This window comes from Typopeltis vanoorti, chromosome 19 (genome assembly GCF_054136105.1).
Source record: "Typopeltis vanoorti isolate ZY-2024b chromosome 19, IOZ_Tvanoo_1.0, whole genome shotgun sequence".
Lineage (NCBI taxonomy): Eukaryota > Metazoa > Arthropoda > Arachnida > Uropygi > Thelyphonidae > Typopeltis > Typopeltis vanoorti.
This window is the reverse complement of record NC_143567.1, coordinates 88081357-88103304: the sequence shown is the minus strand read 5'-3', so window position 1 is coordinate 88103304 and position 21948 is coordinate 88081357. Positions and strand designations below refer to the sequence as shown.

Sequence of the window (21948 nt, the reverse complement as noted above, 5' to 3'; positions counted from 1 at the left end):
CAGACACATGCTTGATTTCATCCTCCCTAATATCTCTAATTTCACTCTGGTTTTGCACTATCACATTCTTACTAAAAACAATACTTTCTCCAAAACATCTAATTCCAAAACCATTCAAATGCAGTCCGTTAGGCATATACAAGTTCTTTCGTCCATCAAATTCACTCCATACATCAATAAACTGAACACCATTCCTCCTGTACAATCTTATTGACTCATTGGAAATCATGGCCTTTCTTCTCAATTCTGTCCTATCATATTGAGGCAGCAGACTCGCAATCTTTACTTTCTTGCCCTTCATTTTCGCTTCAACTAACAACTCTTTCGTATCTTCTCTCATTGCATATTTCTCACCTTTCAAATCATTTGTGCCTGCCAAAACAATTAACTCGTTCACTACATTCTTCTGCATACTTACATCAATAACATCTTATATAAATCAAGTGGATATTAAATCCAGCATTATTTCAAAGCTGAATGTAGAAACTATGAAAGTTTCGTAAAGAAGTTGACCAGATAGCTTTATCAAAATGGACCAAAAAAAGCTTACATATATATGCTTAAAGCGCCTATGCCTTCTGTATGGTCCATGCCAGGGCAACTCGTAAGTGCCGCCGAGTTTATTCCTGTAAGCTCTCTGGTCAACTTCTTTACGAAACTTTCATAGTTTCTACATTCAGCTTTGAAATAATGCTGGATTTAACATCCACTTGATTTATATAATTGTGCATCGCTGAAATTAAGAGTTTTGGTTCTTTATTTTAGTAATCACTAACATCATTTATCTTTGAACCTGAAAAACATGCTTTTGCCACTTGTTCATTAAGTATACCTCTTATCATCAGATCCCCATACAATACTATCTCTTTTCTCCAAGTTTCTCACACTTTTATGCTTTTCACATTCACTCTTTCTTTCATTCTCTCCTTTCTGTACCACACGCCAATCATTTCTCCAGTCACTCAAGCTCACAATTTGTCCTGTGAAGGAGTCCATATAAGCATGCAATTTCTTTCCACGCTAGCATCTCATCATCCACATAATTACTTTCAACCAAACTCTCATTCGTATTTCAAACTCTTCCTTCAAACTCTCATTCGTATTTTGTGCACTACCATTCACTGCTTCCGCTACATTCTGCACAACACTTTAACAATCCTGCCTTATATCCTTATTACAAGTCACTTCATTCTTTTGTGACTTGCATTTCTTATACTCATGAAACATTTCGAAATTTTTTCACCATTCTCGCTCTCATACTACAAACCATTCACTCTTGGTAATGAATATATAAACACACTACACTGCACTAAATTCCACATGATATCAGTCACCATTGATGTCTTGTTCGCCATTTTTCTCATACATATCGTACGTATATTTAAAAAGTACAATCTTTTACAAAGGGGGATAGACATGGACCATCAGATCAGTTTAAATTAGGTGAGTGAAGTAAAGTTTAACACATTTCTTCATAAACAAATTTATTAAATCTCCATCTTTCTTGCTTCTCCTAAAAACAAACTTCAGGCTCATGGTATTTAATATAAGACTGAACAGTCTGGACTTGCAGAACATGTGATTGACACTAAACACAGAAATCATTGGAACAAAACAAGAGTCCTTCATAAAAGTCATTTCCTCATAGAAAGTCATAAAGAAACATGGGGAAACCTTACTCCAATGTCCTAACTTAAACAGATCCGATGGTCTACATCTATCCCATTTATGGGAGACAGTACTTTTTAAATCTGCTAATCTTTCTCAACTTTATTTTGTCTAGGTATATATATATATACATATATTTTTTTTTTATTTAATATTAAATATGTTATTTAATAATCTGTACATTAATGACACTGGGAAGGATTTGACATGCGACATACAGCTAATTGGTGATGATGCAAAGATACGAGAGTGGTCTGAAAAGTTTCGACCTAACAATGAAAAAACGAATTTATAATATCAAAATTATTTTTATTTTTCAACATAATCTCCCTTAAGATTAAATTCATTTATTCCAGACATGCTCCAGCACCATACCTGTAGTGGTTCTCAGTAAGATCTACAAAATACCCTCTACAGCTGCAATCACCTCTTGATTCGAAGAAAAATGCTGACCAGCGAGGAAGAGTTTTAGTTTTGGGAAGAGACAGAAGTCAGAGGGAGCCAAATCTGGGAAATAGGTTGGATGTTCCAACAATTCATAGTGCAGTCCCCTTAATTTTCCCCATTGCCACAACACTTTTGTGGGAAGGGCATTGGCCTGATGAAAGATGAGTTTTTTCTTCTGCAAACCAGATCGGAATAATATCCCCAGTTATTGTTTTACCCTTTTCAAGATAATTAATAAACAAAATGCCTTTAGCATCCCAAAACACCGATGCCATGACCTTTCCTGCTGATGGAACAGACTTTATCTTTTTTGGCACTGAACAACAGGCTTTTGTCCACTGTTTTGACTGCTGTTTGGATTTTGGTGTGTAATGATGAATCCAAGTCCTATCCATAGTAACAAATCGACACACAAAATCTGTTTTATTCTTGTTAAAATGCTCCAAGCACTGTTCAGAGATTTTCATGTGAGTGTGTTTTTGATCTATGGTGAGCAAGCATAACACCCATCTTGCACAAAGCTTTTTCATATGCAATTCTTCATGCAAAATATATCCTACATACATTCTTTTGAAATGCCTATAGTCTCAGCAATTTCATACACTGTGACTCACCGGTCATCAAATACCATATCGTGTACCTGATCAATGATTTCTGGTGTTGTTACACTTTTTGGACGTCCTTCATGTAGATCATCTTCAAGGCTGGTACGACCACGTTTAAACTTGGCAGTCCATTTATTAATTGTCAAAAAAATGAAAGAGAAGAGTGCCCATAAACTTTTATGAACTTCAAATGAATTTCTTTTGGTGTTAAACCTTCTTTTACAAAGAATTTTATAACCGTACGATACTCAATTTTATCCATTTCAAGGGATATGGACAACACTTTTGCTTCAGACAGCTGTATAAAACAAACTACTTGATAGAATGATTTGCAATTTTACATGGATGCTTATGACAGATGTACCAGCTTAGAAAAAAAAATCTTGCCAATAGTGTTGTCATCTATGGTCAAGGCCAAGAATTTTTCAGACCACCCCTCGTAGGTAAGGTAATCAGGAGTGTTCCTGATATGCAGTACTTGCAGAATGATTTGAATAGGCTAAAATTATAGGTATGTGAAAATGGCTGTCATTTCAATGTTAATAAATGTAAAGTCATGCACTTTGGTGTGATTAGATATCCAATGTCATATTATATTGGTGGGATTTTGCTTGAAGAAACTGATGAGGCCAGGGATCTTGCAATTTTAGTACACAGGAAGTTGAAGTTCAAGGATCATATAGCAAAAATTGTAAATACAACTCAGAGAATAATAGCAATCCTGAAACAAAACTTGACATGTAAAGATAAGAAGTCATTTTGACTCTTTAGAAGGCCTTGATAAGACCTCACTTACACTATTTTCACAAGTCTGGTCTCCTGGTTTTTTTGATGATTCTGATACAGTGGAGAGGGTGCAAAAGGAGATGTCAAAAATGATATCAGGTTTGTGGAATACAATTATGAAGACAGATTGACAATTTGTAGGCTGCAGACACTAGAAAACAGGAGAAAGAGGAGTGACATGATTGAGACTTACAAACTTCTGAAAGGTTTATACAGAATCTCAGTAGATGGAATTTTTCATTTTATGGCTGATGGGGGAAAGGACAAGAGAGCATCCTTGGAAATTGAGAATGAATGTTGTCAAGAAGGGGGTTATAGGGCTAGATTTTTCTCTCATGGAGTAATGTGTGATTAGAATGGATTACCATTGAATGTTGTGTGCGCAAGTAGTGTGAATGAATTCGAGAACAGGTATGACAGCTGGTGCAAACAGTATGGCCTCCTTTGATGAGTTCCTGACTCCCTGGAGTCAGGAACTCATCGATTTTGCAGCTTATGAAAAATCTTAATGATAATAATGTTAGGAAATTACTGACCTTTTTTAGTTACCTTACACTCTATATCTTTCTGTGATCTTACACTGACTGATGATACCTATGATACTTAAGCAAAATTCTACATTAATAAAGTTTTTTACGTGAGTTTTCCTCCATTTTGATAATTATTTTAATTATGCTAACTCATGGTAATTCACTATTGAAATAAAAATGAAGATATTAAAAAGGAACTTGACATTGTTCCCATTCAAGAATATTGTGAACAGAGCTAATCTAAGGTGGATAAAATGAGAGAGAAAAGATTAGAAACAAGTGTTTGATGCTGAGATGACAGGTAAAGGAACCAGAGGAAGATCAAAATATTAAATATGACAATATTGGAGTGCTTAGAAGTAACAGACTAGTTACTTCTAATTGGAGGAAATTTGTTAATAGGAGATTACTAATAATATAAACGTATTCATATAGTGCTATTCTAGTATCCTATACATCCCTTAAGGATACATATCAGAAAAATGATGATGTAATCAATGAAGCTGAATCAATGGTTAAAGCATTGCTTCCGATAACTACAATGTGAAAGAAAATATACTAGCTTATAAGAAAAAAGGTAGTTATTCTCCCACTTGCAAAACTTTGATAAGACCACGTTTGAATGTCTACTGTGTACATTTTAAATTATATGATAACAGGTCTTCCAAGAAAACAGGGAGCTAGTTGAAAAGTTCCAGTGACAAGTAACCAAAATGATAACTGGCCTATGGAATTGTGTACATCAAGACACATTGAGCGAATGTAGTCTTCAAAGTTTGAAGAATAGATGGGGAGGGGGAGAGAAGACTAAAGATAGGATACAAGTTTGATTTTGCAGCTTATGGCAGGTGAGGATAGAATTTACAATCATCCCCGAAAGCTGAGTGAAGGTATAGTTATGTTGTAAGTGCATCTTTGAGTAATGTATGCAAAGAGAGATGGGGCATTTAGGAATGAGTGACTGATATAGGCCCTTCCTCAATGAGTCCTTGGAGCCAAAATAATATATGTGGGCTATTAATGAGCCAGTAGAGTGCAATATACAACCTCTTCAGCCAATACTCAATCCATTCCTCCCATGTGGCAAGGCCCATTTCCACCAATGCACTATGACAAATTCAATAAAGTATTCCTGCTGCAAAGGGAATACTTTCCTAATAGAAGGAAATGCCATTAGACCCATTAGATAATAGATGACCACTGGAGACCATATCTAACAGCAACTACTTTATTATATACATAAAGTGGTTGATGTCATATATGATTTCCAGTAGGAGTTCCAGCTTCTATTTCCTTCATCCCACTGGAACATTCAGGATGAATGATGGCCTTCAAGGACATACCAAATATAATGTAGAGATTCACAGCCACATCTATTTGAAGGTCAGCAGTAAAGTAGTTCTGCAAGCTAGTTGCTAGAGAGTATACATAGAACTTAACTTGATGGTAACTTATCTGGAAGTTTACCAATTAGCAGGCACATAATTCTACCACCACCTATACCATCAGATCATACTCTGAAAAAGCTGTGTAGTATGGGATGAATGGGAAAATGTTGGGGCCACATTATGGCATGAAGACTAGATGTTCTTTGTATCCATGTGTTAGAAATATTAAACACCGAATGAATTATATATTATTTTTAATCCTTTCTCAGAGCTGTTTCACACCATTAAGTTTCTAACATAGGATGCTCTCCTCTATCTCTTGTTGTGATGATGTCCTTGCTCTTGATTTCATTTCAAAAACACCAGAAGGATAGGAATATTAAATAAATAGTGTCACTGCATTAAAAACAAAGAAATTTCACTCAAAAATTTCCGCTGAACATTTTAAAAACATAAAAACTCTTACCAAATAAAAAAAAAAAAAAATTATCTCCACTTCACCAACAATTGCAAACTTAAATTAATATGCACTGTGAATTAGAAACATCATAGCCTGACTTCCTGTGTTTAAATAATTCCAGATGGTAGCTACAAACAACCAAAGTTTGAAGTTAACTGCTCAAATAATGTTGCACACAATTCTTTCTACCACAAAGGCAGCTGTGTATTATGCTAATATTCCTTGCAAATTATGCCAAATTGAGAATATCCCCAACTTTTTTTTTTACCTTCTCTGGCTTAGGGTCCCCCCCCCCAAAAAAAAAAAAAAACACACACACACACCATTGATAAAACACCAGTCTCTACTACTCTCATAATTCTTAATATCATCCTGACTGTTGTGACTTCTCATCCTTGAATCTTGATTTGCTGCAGTACAACTAGTACCTGAATAGCAAAGTCAGCTCTTCCTTCCAGTTCTACTGACCAAACTAGAAGAAAAACTGCAGTATTATAAATTTAAGATGCCAAGAAATCATATTCTTGGTTTCATTCTGTATTCAAGTGTAAGCAAATAAAGTTTGTGCATGAAGTCACTTCACGACTGGGCTACCTGTATATAATATATAATGCACAGCATTATACATATCTGCAAGGATATGTGTTTTGCATTATGAGATACTAAGGCAAGTGATGTGAAGTCATTAGCTTTTATATATGAGTTGCCCCAGTCCTGAAAATACTTCAGGTGGAAACTTTGTTTGCTTACACTTGGATAAAGGATTAAACCAAGTATATAATTTCTTGGCATCTTAAATTTATAGTATAACCAAGCAGAAAAAACTTTCAACAATTGCGGTATTTTTAATATCAACTAATACTTGCTGTAATAAAATATCACTTGACATGAAATTATATTCCTGTTTTAATCCTAGACCTAAGTATAAGCAGCAAGAATGAGGTAATTTCCTGACTAGTGTACTTGTATATAGAGGCTGGTGACTTCAAATCAGTGGCCTTTTACACTTATGATTATGCTTGGGCATAGGATTAAAACAAAAAATATAATTTCTTGTCAAGTTTTAATATACAGTGTGGCAAGAGGAAAAACTCTCCACACTTGAGGTTTCAAAAACTCTTCAAAAATACCAACAAGATATTGAAAACTGATTATGAAGCCCAAAAAAGTATAGAAGTTTTTATACTTTTCACTCCATTTAAGACAAAAGTTTTTTTACTAGAAATAAAAGCATTTTATTCAATTATAACAATAACTTTTCACAAATCAGAATAAAAGCTCAGTTTTATTTAGGAGCACACACACAACTGCATACTCTGAAAACTGAGAATCCTAAGATTATTCATGAAAAACTCTGCACTCTGAGAATGACAGTCTTGTGTGGGGTATAATCAACACATGCACCTGGTCCCTACCTCTTTGAGAATGAAACAGGTACAGCACTTATGGTAATACACAGGATTAGAAAAATTAAAAATTTTCATTTAAAATATCTCAAAGGCAAATATTTCACTAGTCAGATGTTAGTCTGAGTCTGGGTATACATTATCACAGTCACCTGATATATCATGGTCACATGCTTAATCCCAGATATGGTCAATTTATAAACTTTGATTAAGGCTATGGCTAATTTTTACTATGCAGAATTAACCACCACTGTTGAAGCAAATTTTTGTCTTGACATACAAATCAAAAAATCAAACAAACCAAAAAGAATGAATATGAAAGATAACTCTTCTCGATGTGGAACATGAGGAAACTTCATCTGGTCTCTTTCAACAAAAAGTGAGTTAGTCGGTCTCATACTGAGGTGTGTGTGTGTGTGGTGGTGGTGGTGGTGGTGGTGGGGGTTTCACCTGGAAACTCAGGTTTTTCATCCCCCCCCCCACAGAACAGGCAAACCAGCCCTGTGAACAACACACTAGATTATAGTCATGAAGATGTCCCAGCCATATGCTGGTCCCGAGCCAAATAAAATGGGGGGGGGGGGAGAGCAATAGTGAACTACCCTGTAAAAATCTCACCAGAAACACTTTGGGGACTGGACAATGCCTACAAAGTCACCTAGGGTCAGAAATGACTGAAGGGAAAAACCACCACCAAGTGAACCAGATGTTGCTTTAATCTAGCTATATAATTTGAGTCAACACAGGAGTGGAAAGATGTACGGATAATCCCAGAGCATAAGAGTGGTGCAATGAGTAGTGTGTATAAATACTGACCTATCAGTATATCTGGAGTAGTGGTGAAGATGTTGGAAAAGTTGGTAAGAGATCACATATAGAAATGGGTTGACAGAGAACCTATATTTTGCAATGAACAGCATGGACTTACTAAGGGATGGCATGCTTGAGTAATTTGCTCAAATTTTATAATATGATAGCTGAGTTAGACCAGTATAATGGATATACCATGATACTTTTTAGACTTTGCTAAAGCTTTTAAAAGGATTCAGTACAGAGACTGTTACATAAGTTGGATGATATGGGTTTTGGAAATAAACTGCTAGTTTGGATAAGAGGATGGCTGGCTGACATATATAAAAGTAGTGTATGGGGGGAGGGGGGGATGCAAGTCTGCAAGATTTAAGGTGACAAATAGTGTGTACTCCAGTGATCAATCCTTTATCTATTGATATTCAATCTTTACATTAATGGCAATTGGAAGGATTTAACTGAAGACATACCTATTTGCTGATAATGCAAAGATAAGCAGGATAATCAGAAATTTGGCTGATATGCAGTACAGGTCCCCCCCCCCACTTATCTGCAGATTCGCTAGAAATAAAAGAAATTAAATGAAAAATTCCAGAAATAAACAATTCATAAGTTTTAAATTGCACACCATTCTGAATAGCATGATGAAATCTAGTGCTGTCCTGCCCAAGACATGAATCATCCATTTGTCCAGCATATCTACACTGTACTGTATATGCTAATTGCCTGTTAGCCACATAGTAGCCATCTCCGTTATCAGATCGACTGCCACAGTATTGCCGTGCTTGTGTTCAAGTAATCCTTATTTTACTTAATAATGGCTGCAAAGGGCAAGAGTATTGATGCTGGCAATTCAGATATCAAAGATAAGCCATAAAGTGCTTCCTTTAATTGAAAAGGTGAAAGTTCTTGATTTCATGAGGAAAAAAAAATCATATGCTGAGGTTGCTAAGATTCCATTCACATAACTTTTATTACAATGTATTTTTATAATTGTTCTATTTTACTATTAGTTATACCTGTTAATCTCTTACTGTGCCTAATTTATAAATTAAATTTTATCATAGGTATGTATGTATAGAGGGAAAAAAAAAGTATATATAGGGTTTGGTACTATCCCCGGTATCAGATATCCACTGGGGGTCTTGGAACATATCCCACACTCCTGCACATACTACTGTACTTGAAGAATGATTTGAATAGGCTGGAATTTTGGGCATGTAAAAATGGCTATCAGTTAGTAATATTTTATATATATATTATCTCATACACAAGAGGTCAAGAGACCTATAAGTGTATCAGTGCTGCGTGTGGGGTGCAGATGAGGACTGAGATAGAAGTTTATTGATGTTTTTTTGGAAGAGCTGTAGGTTATAGTTGTTTGGGAATACTTCATGAGGAGGGCTATACTAGAGGAGAGAGGTGCACAAAATAAAAGAGGATGATGAGAAGCAGATTCAGTATGTTTGCAGTTGCACAGTAAAGGGATGCTGGGCACCTTCTGTTCTTGTATTAACAGGTAAAACAGAAAGCAGAGAAATGACAGAGACCTAAAAACTTCTAAAAGATCATCCAGGATACTAGTGGATGGAATTTTTAATTTTTTGACAAGATTTTTCTTTCACAGAATGTTGCATGACTAGAATGGCTTGCCTTTGGAGGTTGTGAATGAATACAAGAGGTGTGAGTGATAGGTGGTCTTCCTTGATGAGTTCCTGACTCCCTGAAGTTCTTCTTCTTTCACTACGCGTTATTCCCGCTTCCTATGCAGGGCCCGCGTGTTACTTAGATGCGACTACTTGTTAGTACCACTCCCAACCGACCTGTCGCCTAGTCTGCCGCTGGGGGGGGGATATATTTTTAGCTGTAGAAGCGTATGTTCACGTGGCCAGTTTGCCTGCTTGCAGGATGAAAAACGCTAGATAAACTGCCCATGCCCAAGACTGGCTAACTTGGCTAGCCTGAGGAAGATCCTCAAGTTCCTCACGTCTTCAACAGGAATTGAACCTGGGACACTCCTTCCCCAGGCATATGGTTGCAAAGTTAGCTTGTAATAATAATTTCTGTTCTGTTTAGGTCTACACATATAACTATATTAGTTAGTGCATTTCTGAATTCTGATTGGCTCCAAAACATCATCTTCATTCTATCATCTGGATTAGTACAACACGGTTTTCTATTTTTGAGATATTTCATAATTATTGTTTGTTTATTCACTTTAGTGCCTTTTCCTGAACATAACAATTAACGTAATCAATCTTTCATCATCGTCATAATATACTGGTAACTTCGGCAGGAAGGAAGAACAATCTGCTTTATCATCTTTTAACATAACTAATATTTAATTGTATTTTAATAAATCAAATGTTGTAACTCCTAGGTGAAGATAGATAAAACAAAGATTTTCAAATATACCTGTAAGTTGACTGTTCCATGGATATTTTGCTAATTTGGCATCATATATAGCATTTGGGACTTCTTTTTTACCTGTGAAAAGAATTCCTAGATTCTGGAATCTGTTGAAATAAAATAAAACTTGAACTTATCTTTGAAGTGCCCAGATTTTTAATAAAACAATAATGCAGCATTTGAACCATAATTGCAGCTAATTAGACAAGTAAACATTTCAATCAAGTATAAGAAGGAAGCAGATTAATATTGTCCACATACCTACATTTATTGAAGAAGTTAAAAATGCTTTTCATCAGCTCATCAAGTTTTTTATATAGTACATGAGCCCTATGGAACTGTTATAATAAACTGATGCAATATATTGAACAATTGAAAAAGTACTGATGATGTTTGCATGGTACAAGTTGCATTCATTTGTGGTTTGTGGTTGCAGAGATATACAATTTTCAAATCAGGACATTCTTTTTGAAACAATAATAAATTCATACTTATCAGTAATTTTATTTTGTTACATGGCAAGTAAGAGGAAGAATGACTATGGAAGATTAACCTTAATGAGTGATGATGTGATGAAGAGACAGAAGCAGATAAAACAGTTCAGTTACTGAGTGACCACTTTGCAAGGACACATCATCCTAGTGAGGTTACTGTTTTAACCTATGTGACAGACACTAATTTGGGGACAGAGGTGGTTGAATTGGAGGTTCTTAGGATATTTCAGAATCTCAATGTAAATACAACTATGGGATTAGATGGATATCAGCTAGGATTTTGCAAGAATGTGTAAGAGAACTGACAATACCTTTGACTAGGCTCTTTAATAGTCTCAGCTCTGGTAGAGTATCCAAAGGAGTGGAAAGAGGGAAAAATAATTCCCTTGCATAAGGGAGGTTCTAAGACTACAGTAGCAAGGTATAGACCAATCAGTATCTCAGGCATGGTGGTAAAAGTACTAGAAAAATTGGTAAAAAAAATTCAAGAATGGTAAATAAAAATATGATACTATATGAGGGTCAACATAGCTTCGTGAAGGGTCAGTCATGTCTTAGTAATTTACTAACTTTTTATAATAGAGTAACAGCTGAGTTGTATAAAGGAAATGGCTCCACGATGATTTTGCATAGGCATTTGACAGAATACCACATGAAACTCTGTTAAGTAGATAAGAGGGTGGCTGCTGGACAGATATTGAAAAGTGGTGTATTGAAGGGCAGAATCAAAGCAAAAGCAAGCGACTAGTGGTGTGACACAAGGTTCAGTGTTGGGACCACTGTTGTTAATTTATACATAAATGATATAGGAAATAACCTGAAAGGAAATATTCAGTTGTTTGCTGATGATGCAAAATTAGGTAGAGTAATAGTTAATCAAGGGAATGTGGAGAGCTTGCAGGGTGATTTAAATAGCCTGTCAGTATGAGCAAAAGATAATGGATGTCAATTTAAAGTCGAGAAATGTCAAGTTATGCATTTTGGGATAAATCAATTACAAGCTGTGTATCACATTAATGGCACTGTACTACAGGAAATAAATGAAACTAGAGACTTAGGGGTGGTTGTAGACAGAGAGTTAAAGTTTAGAGGACATATTGCTAAGGAAGCCCATAAGATTAGTTGACTATTGAGAACACATTAACAAGTAGAGATAAGGAAGTTGTTATTCCTCTTTATAAGGCCTTGCTATGCCCACATCTGGATTATTGTGCTCAAGTCTGGTTCTCTGGGTTTCTTGGGACGGTGAGGGAGAAGTGGAGAGGATTCAGAGGCAAGTGACCAAGATGGTTAGATGCCTGTAGAATGCTCCCTATGAGGATAGATTGAGGGTGTGTGGATTGCAGAAATTGGTTGACAGGAGAAAATGAGGGGATATGATAGAAAAATTTAAGTTGCTTAAAGGATTTTATAGGACAGATGCAGGAAATGTTTCAGCACTTGACTAGAGGGACCAGAACAAGGGAGTCATCCCTGGAAGGTGAATAAAGGTGTGAAGACTAAATTTTTTGCTTGGAGAGTTGTGAATGAGTGGAATGGGTTGCCAGAGTAATAATATATCTAAATGCTGCAGTTGCAATAAATTGATTTTTTATTTTCGTGTTGATCCTGGTTGAGGTGTAATGTCTCAACTTGCACCCTTGATGCTTTTTATTAAGCTTATCTAAGGAGATACGACCACTCCATATATAAAATAATAATAATTATTATTACACAGGTACCATGGAGATCCAAACTATCCACACAGTATTTATCATACCTCTCCCTGAAATCACTGACAAAGCTACCAACAAACTCTAGCAACGGATTGAGCATTCATCACTCTTCATGTAAAAAATCTAGTCCTCACACATTTACAAACCACACTCTTACTCAATTTCCAGGGATGATCCCTTGTTCTGTCCCCTCTTGCCAAGTGCAGAAATATTTCCTTTGCATCAATCCTATAAAACATTCTTATTATTAACGGACCAGTTCGGTTTGAAAGTATCAGTTCTCGTCTGATCACTGAAGTTAAGCAAACCTGAGCCCACCACCTGGGAACCCTGGGTGCTGCTGGCACTAATTATTTGCCAGCCTGGTCAGCTGAGTGGTTAGCTTATCTGCTCTCCACCCAAAAGGTTGCAGGTTCGAATCCTGCCATGGGCATGGATGTTTGTGAAAATACAAGTGGTGGTGGTCAGCAGTAGATGTCGCTGGTGGAGTGGTGGAGATGGAGAGTTGTAGAGTAAGTACCCTTCCTCGATGAGTCTTTGGACTCCCTGGAGGTGTTATGTAATAATAATAATACATAATAAAACTCTTTTAGCAACTTAAATGCTTCTATCATATTTCCCTCTTTTCTACCTTATCAACTAACTTTTGCAACCTACAAACCCTCCATCTGTTGTCAGAGAGAGAGTATTCCACAGATCCTGCACTATCTTGAAAACCCTCCTCTGGATCCTCTCCATGACTTCATCATCCCAAAGAAACGTGGGCGAGAAGACTTAAGCAAGCACAGTAATGTGATTCAGACATGGTCATGTCAAGGCCTTATAAACAGGAATAGTGACTTCCTTATCTCTTCTTGTGAATGTGCTCTTTAATAACAAAGTTATTCTATGAGCTACCTTGGACACTTTAGCAATATGGATGTAGTTACAGAGATAGAATATGATGGGTATAGTATTTTCATGGAAGAATGAGAGAATAAGGTGGGAAGGGGAAAAGAGGAAGTAACACTGATGATAACAAATGAATTGCAGTGAAAAAGAGTAAGAAGCCACCATGAAGACAAATGTGGAAGGCAATGCATTTCTAGCAACTTGGTGTGAGTTATAGGCCAGGGGTGCAATGGAAGATGTGGATGACATGCATTGACAAATTAATTATGAGTGCAGGCTAAGTAATTATTATTTGGGGGACTTCAACTACTGGGAGAGATCGGAGGAGGAAAGATCATACAGATGGAAGGAAATGGAATTTATTCACCTGCTTAAGAGATAATTCCTTGAAACAGCATGTTATAGAGGGTACTCAAGAATGCTGGATCTGTTGATAGCATCAGTGCTGTCCATAACTAAAGTAGATTGTATCTGATTGAGAGAGAGAGAGAAAATCTATCTGCTTTGATTAGAAAGTTACAAACATGTGGAATTTTCAATTAAGAAGTATATGTAGGGTTACAAGGCACAGGATTTTGACAAGCAGTAGCTTGGCATAAGAATTTATGCCAAGAGAAGCATGTTAGCAGTGTATGGGAAATAGTCAAGGGATCTCTGAAGGAAGCAATATTAGACTGAATGCCCAAGGTAATCGGCATGGTAAAAGGAAGGTAAAATCAGATTAAATGAGGAAATCAGATGAGCAGGCTAAAAAAATCACAAAGGAGTTCTTTACTCTGTGGTGAGTAAAAGAGTAAATTGACTATGGAAGGATAACACTTGATAAGTGCTAATGGCAGAGAGGTGACAGAAACAGACACAATAGTAGAGTTACTGCTGAAACACTTTGCAAAGGTTTGTTATTCAGGTGAAGATATTGCAGTAACAGAAAATTAAATGGAAATAGAGACTGATGAATTGGAAGTGCTAAGGATATTGCTGAGTCCCCATGCAAATATAGCCATGGAATATCAGTTCATGTATTATGAGACTATGCAAAGGAAATTAGTTGTCCTCTCATTAGGCTCTGATAAAGTTCCAAAGGAGTGGAAGGAGAGTAGAATAGTTTTAATGCATAAAGGAGGTTCCAAAATACAGAGATGGTAAATTGTATACTAAATGCTACTCTATGGAGGGGTAAAGGGACAGCATGGTTTTATGAAGGGTAAGTGTCATGCCTTAGTAATTTACTCACTTTTTGTTACTGACAGTTGAGTTTGATAAAAGAAATGGCTACATGATAATACTGCTAGATTTTGTGAAGCATTTAGTAGGATACCATTTAGAACTCTGCCACACAAACTAGAGCAAATGATTATGGCTATGATGATGGTGATATAGATACAAGGGTAGCTGGACAAATACCCCATAGAGTATATATTGTATAATCAAAATACAGGACAAGACAAATAACTAGTTGTATGCTGCAAGGTTCTGTGCTTGGACTACCAATATTTAATTTATACATCCATGATATATGAAATGATTTGAAGGGAAATATTGAGTTGTTTGATGAGGTTTCCTTGTTCAGCCTTTTCTTGCCTCTTCTCTTTAACAAGAATCCTAAGGAAGAGCAATAAAAACTGCTGATTCTCATATCTAAAATATCTTTTACTATGACACATCTATTAAACTAAATCAGATTGACTTCATAGAATAGCAGCAAAGATTTCTTGATAGTAAGCTCAATGGTACAGATTTTTTTTTTTTTTTATAGAAAGGCATCTTGTACAACTCCAGAAAAGCTGCACATTCCATAATCCTTATTAAGAAATGAAAATCTAACCATAGATCTGAATTCTTTTAATTGAACAATACAGTATTTCAAGTATTTTGCATGATTTCAAATATTTTCAAGTATTTTGCATGATTCTCTTTTAGAGAATCATGCAAAATACTTGAAACATCAATCACTAGTCTAACTGCATTAAAAAAGAAAAGAAATAAAAAACTTATGTGAAAGATTTCAAAGAAAAGAAATAGGTGCCAGTACACATTACTGTCAGACAAGCACTTGAACTTGAAAACAGGATATTTGTTTTGTATTATCAATGATAAATACATTCAAATTTAAAAGTTAATATTTCAAACCACAACTTTGAGATCTAAAATTGTATACTATATTAAAGAGTCAGGTGAATTATGAGGGGAGTAATAATAGCTATATAAATACTGGCAATGCTCTGGTTTTTCTGTATACAATGCCAGGAGTATTAGAAATAAAGGGAATGAGTTTGTGGCATTGTTTCACTAACTCTCTCCAAAGATTGTATGTATGTGAAACTTAGTTAACTGAGGAGGATATTCTGACAGGTATAGAAACTGAATGGAACAGCATATTTCGGCATGAGAGGGGTAAATGGTGGTGGTGGAATGTTACTCATGATAAGAAATGAATTGTGCCCTCTCAGGATGGAGAATCACATGAGAGCATATGGTGTAAGATAGATAATTATAAGACAAGATAATTAGCAGGATGTTGATATAGACCAGGGAATATAGATGATGATGAGCAGAAAGTGTTTAGACAAATTAGTTTGGCAAGTGGAGAGCAAGTGATGAAAAAACAGTCGAATTTCGTCAAGCTTATATAGCTATATAAACTGGGAAGAGGAAACAGTATGCAATAATAAGAACTGAATTTTTGGATTTCTTGAGGGAGAACTGTCTTGGATAGCATGTGGTGGAAGGAACATGAGGGTTCAAGAGGAAATGATTGTGACTGATGTCAATCTTGTCCTCAGCTGGTGAGAGTGATCATACATTCTCGATTTAAGGACAAATAATCTTGTAGAAGGAGAAGGAATTTATGCAGAAATATAAAGCAGGCAACCACCAAGAAACCAACTTAGTGCATTTGAATGGATGAAAGAATTTGAAGGAAGAGAGGTAAGAAGTGAACTAAAAAACTGTCAGCAATAGCAGACTGTAAACCTTCAGTGAAGGTAAAGGGATTTGGAACCAAATGGATGACTAAGGAAATTAAATAAGAATTGCAGATGAAGAAGAGATTATGAACAAGAGAGGTGAAGAAGTTTTCTCTCCTTACTATACTAGTAAGGAGAGAAAAATTAAAATAAAAGAGGAGACTAGCAATACAATCCATGGAAAATCCAAAGGAATTTTTTTTTTTTTTTTTTTTGCTATGGTCAATAGGAGTAAAAACTATTGTGAATGGATTACTCTGATGGATCAAGATGGGACTTGGGTGACCGAGTCAGATGACATAGTTGAACTATTTAATGATTATTAAAAATTCTTCACCTCTCATATTCTGTGCCTTTCATAATCTCTTCTTCATCTGCGATTCCTATTTAATTTCCTTAGTCATCCAATTTGGCTCCAAATCACTTTATCTTCACTTGAGGTGCGCAATCTGCCACTGCTGACAATTTTTTCTTAAGTGCACTGCTTACTTCTCTTCCTTCAAATTCTTTCATCTGCTCCAAGCTGGTTTCTTAGTCTATGATGGTTGCCTGCTTTATATTTCCACATAAATTCCTTTTCTTGTGATACTATTAGAATTTTATATTCTGATAAAGCACACTTTATTCGTAGAGGGAAAAGGAGGAGTGAAGCATTAAAAGTGAATGAAGAGGATGTAATCTGAATACTGAGTATGCTAGACAGTAAGGGTGGGACTACAGATGGAATTTTACCACATTTTATGGGAATGTACTTTCAAACACCATGCAATTAATGAATATATCAAACTATATGTTATGTTAAAGATACCAAGCAATTTTAAACCTGGTTTTACTCCATTTCCCAAGTGAGCAAACAGACAAAATGTCAAGTTTGCACCTGCAATTGATGCAAGACTAGCTGATCTCACAGGTAGTGCAAGAGCGAGGCAACTCGTGGTAAAGGTGGAGCAAGCTCTGATCACTAATCTTAATATTTACCCTTAATGCCAAAACACATCTCCAAGAAGGGGATGTATGATGTTTTGTATTAAAGGCAAGGGGCCACTACCCAGACCGGTTTCGACCTTTATTGAGGTCTCTTCAGTGGGAGCCAGGCTAGAAATACCAAGATTAATACAAAACATCATACATCCCCTTCTTGGAGATGTGTTTTGGCATTAAGGGTAAATATTAAGATTAGTGATTAGGGTAGTGGCCCCTTGCCTTTAATACAAAACATCATACATCCCCTTCTTGGAGATGTGTTTTGGCATTAAGGGTAAATATTAAGATTAGTGATCAGAGCTTGCTCCACCTTTACCACGAGTTGCCTCGGTCTTGCACTACCTGTGAGATCAGCTAGTCTTGCATCAATTGCAGGCGCAAACTTGACATTTTGTCTGTTTGCTCACTTGGGAAATGGAGTAAAACCTGGTTTAAAATTGCTTGGTATCTTTAACATAATTATACCCAAGTTAAAAATACTTTCTACATTTATATCTCCTCCTGAGATTTTTATTTAATAAGGTTTAAACACCTTATGGTAACTTGTTTTGGTAAAATACTTATAAGCTCTGCATTACTAAATCTTGGTATTTCTAGCCTGGCTCCCACTGATGAGACCTTTTTCAGCAGCCCTAAGAGAACGCTCCATGTTCCAGTCCTTCTTCAAACCTGTTCCAGCGGATTCCAGCAACAGTTTAGGAGAACCGAAAAGAGAGCTCCGATTGAAGTCCTGCCTCGGTAAGATTCCTTTGTTCTTTTGTGGTTTTTTTTTAGGCCTATACACGGCATCCCGCTATTCTATAGGAATAGACTATCCTTGGAAAGTCTTCTTCCTTTCTTTCGTTAAATAATGTCTTCGGTTTTACCGAGGGTAAGAACCCTCGGGTTCGAAATAGATACTGGTATTCACCAGAGGACGTTTGCGAGGGCTATTATTGACTGCTGCGTCGGGGCAGACAATATTTCCGGTTTCACCCCTTATGGGGGGGGGGGGAGGTTTCAAGTTGTATGCAAAGACGCTGCAACTAGAGAAAAACTTCTGAAAGGAGTCGAGTGCGAGGCAAAAATTTTTCAACCTTTTGTGGTAGGAAGCTTTGTCAAAAGAGTAAGAATAGATCATTTTCCACTTGAATACTTAGAAGAAGACAATGACATCATAACTAAAGTATTTTCGAAATGGGGAGCGGTTCGGGATATCGAAATTGGCACGGACGCTGAGATCCCACAATGGAAATCTGGTGAAGTCACCTTTTCCATCATGATGAAGGCAGAAATTCCGAATTTCGTCAAGATAGGATTGGCCAGGGTAATGGTGAGTTACCCGGGAGTAAAGAGGCAATGCTTTAGATGTGGCGCCCTCACTCATCTAGGGGCCCAGTGCCCGAAGTTAATATGCAAGAACTGCCTAACAGCGGGCCATACAGTAGCACAGTGCCAGTCAGCATGTCTAAAATGCGGCACTAACGGCCATAAGGTGGACACCTGTCCGGACAGAAACCTGGCCGAAAAATTGGGAGGCAGTATTATGCCCAACACGGAAGCAACAGCCAAAAATGTCATTGGGGCAGAACCGAATGAGTTCCTTACCCTGAAGGCCGCGCATGAGGGAACAACAAGAAAGAATCATGCCGCCACGTCTGAAACACTGCCGAATACACCAATAGAGAAACCTACAACCAGGAAAGACAAAAGGCAGAAAGAACCAGCCACCGAGCAAACCGCCACTACAAATGTAGCAACCGAAAATAACCAGCAGCACCAACAAAAAGGAACTATCACTGCAGTCACAACAGACGAGGACACGGAGGCAGTAGATATGGAAATCAACAATGCAGAAAGCACACAAAAGAGGCCAGCCAGCCCTGAAGAAGTAAATATAAAAAAACCAAAACCAGCTGAAGTTGGAAAAATAAAGTCAACTTCAGAACCCACAAAGTTCCCTCACGCAAAGGCCAATGCACCTATATTGCATCTCTTAAAAGATTTCCCCGAGGAGGAGGCGAGACTACGAAAAGCAATAGAAACATTCGGAGACATTCAACTGATACTCACAGGACAAAACGGGCCAAGAGTCGTCAGTGCAGAATGGAACGACGTGTTTGCCGATAATATAGATGAAATCACTCCTGAAAAGATCATTGGTCTTATTGATGCAGAGGACGACGTGGGACTAGCACTGCACAGAGGCCTCTACATGCTAAACCACGTCTGTGGAGACAAATTAGCAGATCTCATCATTAAAACTCACAACAATAGACAGCAGGAGGATTTAAACCTCGCCTAACAAGTCAGTCGACTCCTAGTATCGATCTGCCAGAGAGAGAAAAAAAAAAAAAAAAAAAAAAAAAGCCCCTTCTACGTTTCTTGGTTCTGTTTCTGTATGCTCCCGCTTAATCCACATAGGAGGGGGCAGACCTGAGAACCCGAGCGGCGAAGGCTTACAGCGAGGCGGTGCAGCTCCTTGCGGGCTGCATCACTTGGGCCAGGCTCTTCCCCTGTTCTTGCAGTAGTTTTCTGTTAATTCACCGACTTTTGTTGTTCTGTTTATGCATGTTCTAGCTCCTTTGTTGTTTCTGTTTATGCGTGTCTTAGTTCTTTTGATTTTAAATTTATGTGTGTCTTCCTGCATTTGTTTTTTCACTTCTTTCATCGGCCAGACATCTGAAGAGGTGGCTGGCCAGAGAACGCGGAGGAGAACGGATGGAGGGAGATAATGTCGGAGATCTGCTTGGTGCTGGCATTTAAGTCAGGCCAAGTAGATCGACTGAGGCCTCTTTTAACTATCTACTACTATCCACTCTATCTTCCTTCTCCTCTCTCACTATCAAGCTGACTCTCAGCACAACTTTTTTAAATCTAAAGAGGCCAGTGATGAAAGGCATGAACTCCCATTCTACCTCAATAAAGGTCGAAACCGGTCTGGGCAGTGGCCCCTTGCCTTTAATACAAAACATCATACATCCCCTTCTTGGAGATGTGTTTTGGCATTAAGGGTAAATATTAAGATTAGTGATCAGAGCTTGCTCCACCTTTACCACGAGTTGCCTTGGTCTTGCACTACCTGTGGGATCAGCTAGTCTTGCATCAATTGCAGGCGCAAACTTGACATTTTGTCTGTTTGCTCACTAGGGAAATGGAGTAAAACCAGGTTTAAAATTGCTTGGCATCTTTAACATAATTATACCCAAGTTAAAAATACTTTCTACATTTATATCTCCTCCTGAGATTTTTATTTAATAAGGTTAAAACACCTTATGGTAACTTATTTTGGTAAAATACTTATAAGCTCTGCATTACTAAATCTTGGTATTTCTAGCCTGGCTCCCACTGATGAGACCTCAATAAAGGTCGAAACCGGTCTGGGTAGTGGCCCCTTGCCTTTAATACAAAACATCATACATCCCCTTCTTGGAGATGTGTTTTGGCATTAAGGGTAAATATTAAGATTAGTGATCAGAGCTTGCTCCACCTTTACCACGAGTTGCCTCGGTCTTGCACTACCTGTGGGATCAGCTAGTCTTGCATCAATTGCAGGCGCAAACTTGACATTTTGTCTGTTTGCTCACTTGGGAAATGGAGTAAAACCAGGTTTAAAATTGCTTGGTATCTTTAACATAATTATACCCAAGTTAAAAATACTTTCTAAAACTATATGTTAGTTTGTACTTCAGCGAATGTTAAGTTTCTGGAGAAATTGTTAAGAACTCGTATTTAGAATTGGGCAGATGAGGGCAATATTATTTATGGAGGCTAGCATGGATTTATTAAAGGTGATCTTGTTTTAGTAATCTGGTTGTCTTCTACAATAGAGTAACAAGAGCAATGGATGAAGGTAAGAAATATGCTGTCATTTTTTTTGGGGGATTTTGCAAATGCATTTGACAGGGTGCCGCATAACAAGTTCTTTTTTAAGTTGCAACATATAAGCTTGGATATCAGGTTAGTGGACTGGATTGGTAACTGGCTTTCTGATAGAAATCAGAGTTGTATATGAGGGAGCAGTATCAGGGAGTAGGAAGGATACGAGCAGGGTTTCACACGGTTTAGTAGTGGGACCATTACTATTCAATACTGTCACTGGACAGTAAGGAAGCATTCAATTGTTTACAGATGTGAAGCCAGGGAGGGTTATTAGTAACAGTGCTAATAACCTTCTTTTAATAACTTTTTTGAAGAGCCAAAACAGTGATGTTTTGGTTCTTCAAGAAAACTAAAATAAGCTGGAAAGGTGGACAATGAATGAATGGGATGTCAGTTTAATGCAACAAAATGTAAAATTTTGAAATTTGGGATCCACAGATGGAATGCTTCAAATTCACCTCATGGAGTTATACTGGAAGAAGTAGATGAAGCAAGGAATCTTTGGATGATTGTAGTTAGAAATTTGAA

At 37.1% G+C, this 21948-nt stretch overlaps 1 protein-coding gene across 5 annotated transcripts in view; it reads right to left on the bottom strand.

Moving 5' to 3' along the window:
- LOC150096319 (nuclear factor NF-kappa-B p105 subunit-like) overlaps positions 1–21948 on the bottom strand; it is a 378899-nt gene that overhangs the window by 228244 nt on the left and 128707 nt on the right. For all 5 annotated transcript variants that reach the window (XM_090409204.1, XM_090409205.1, XM_090409208.1 and 2 more), the window contains exon 5: positions 10516–10616. In XM_090409204.1, coding sequence (XP_090265330.1) covers positions 10516–10616 — 101 coding nt within the window. The remainder of the gene's footprint in view (positions 1–10515; positions 10617–21948) is intronic.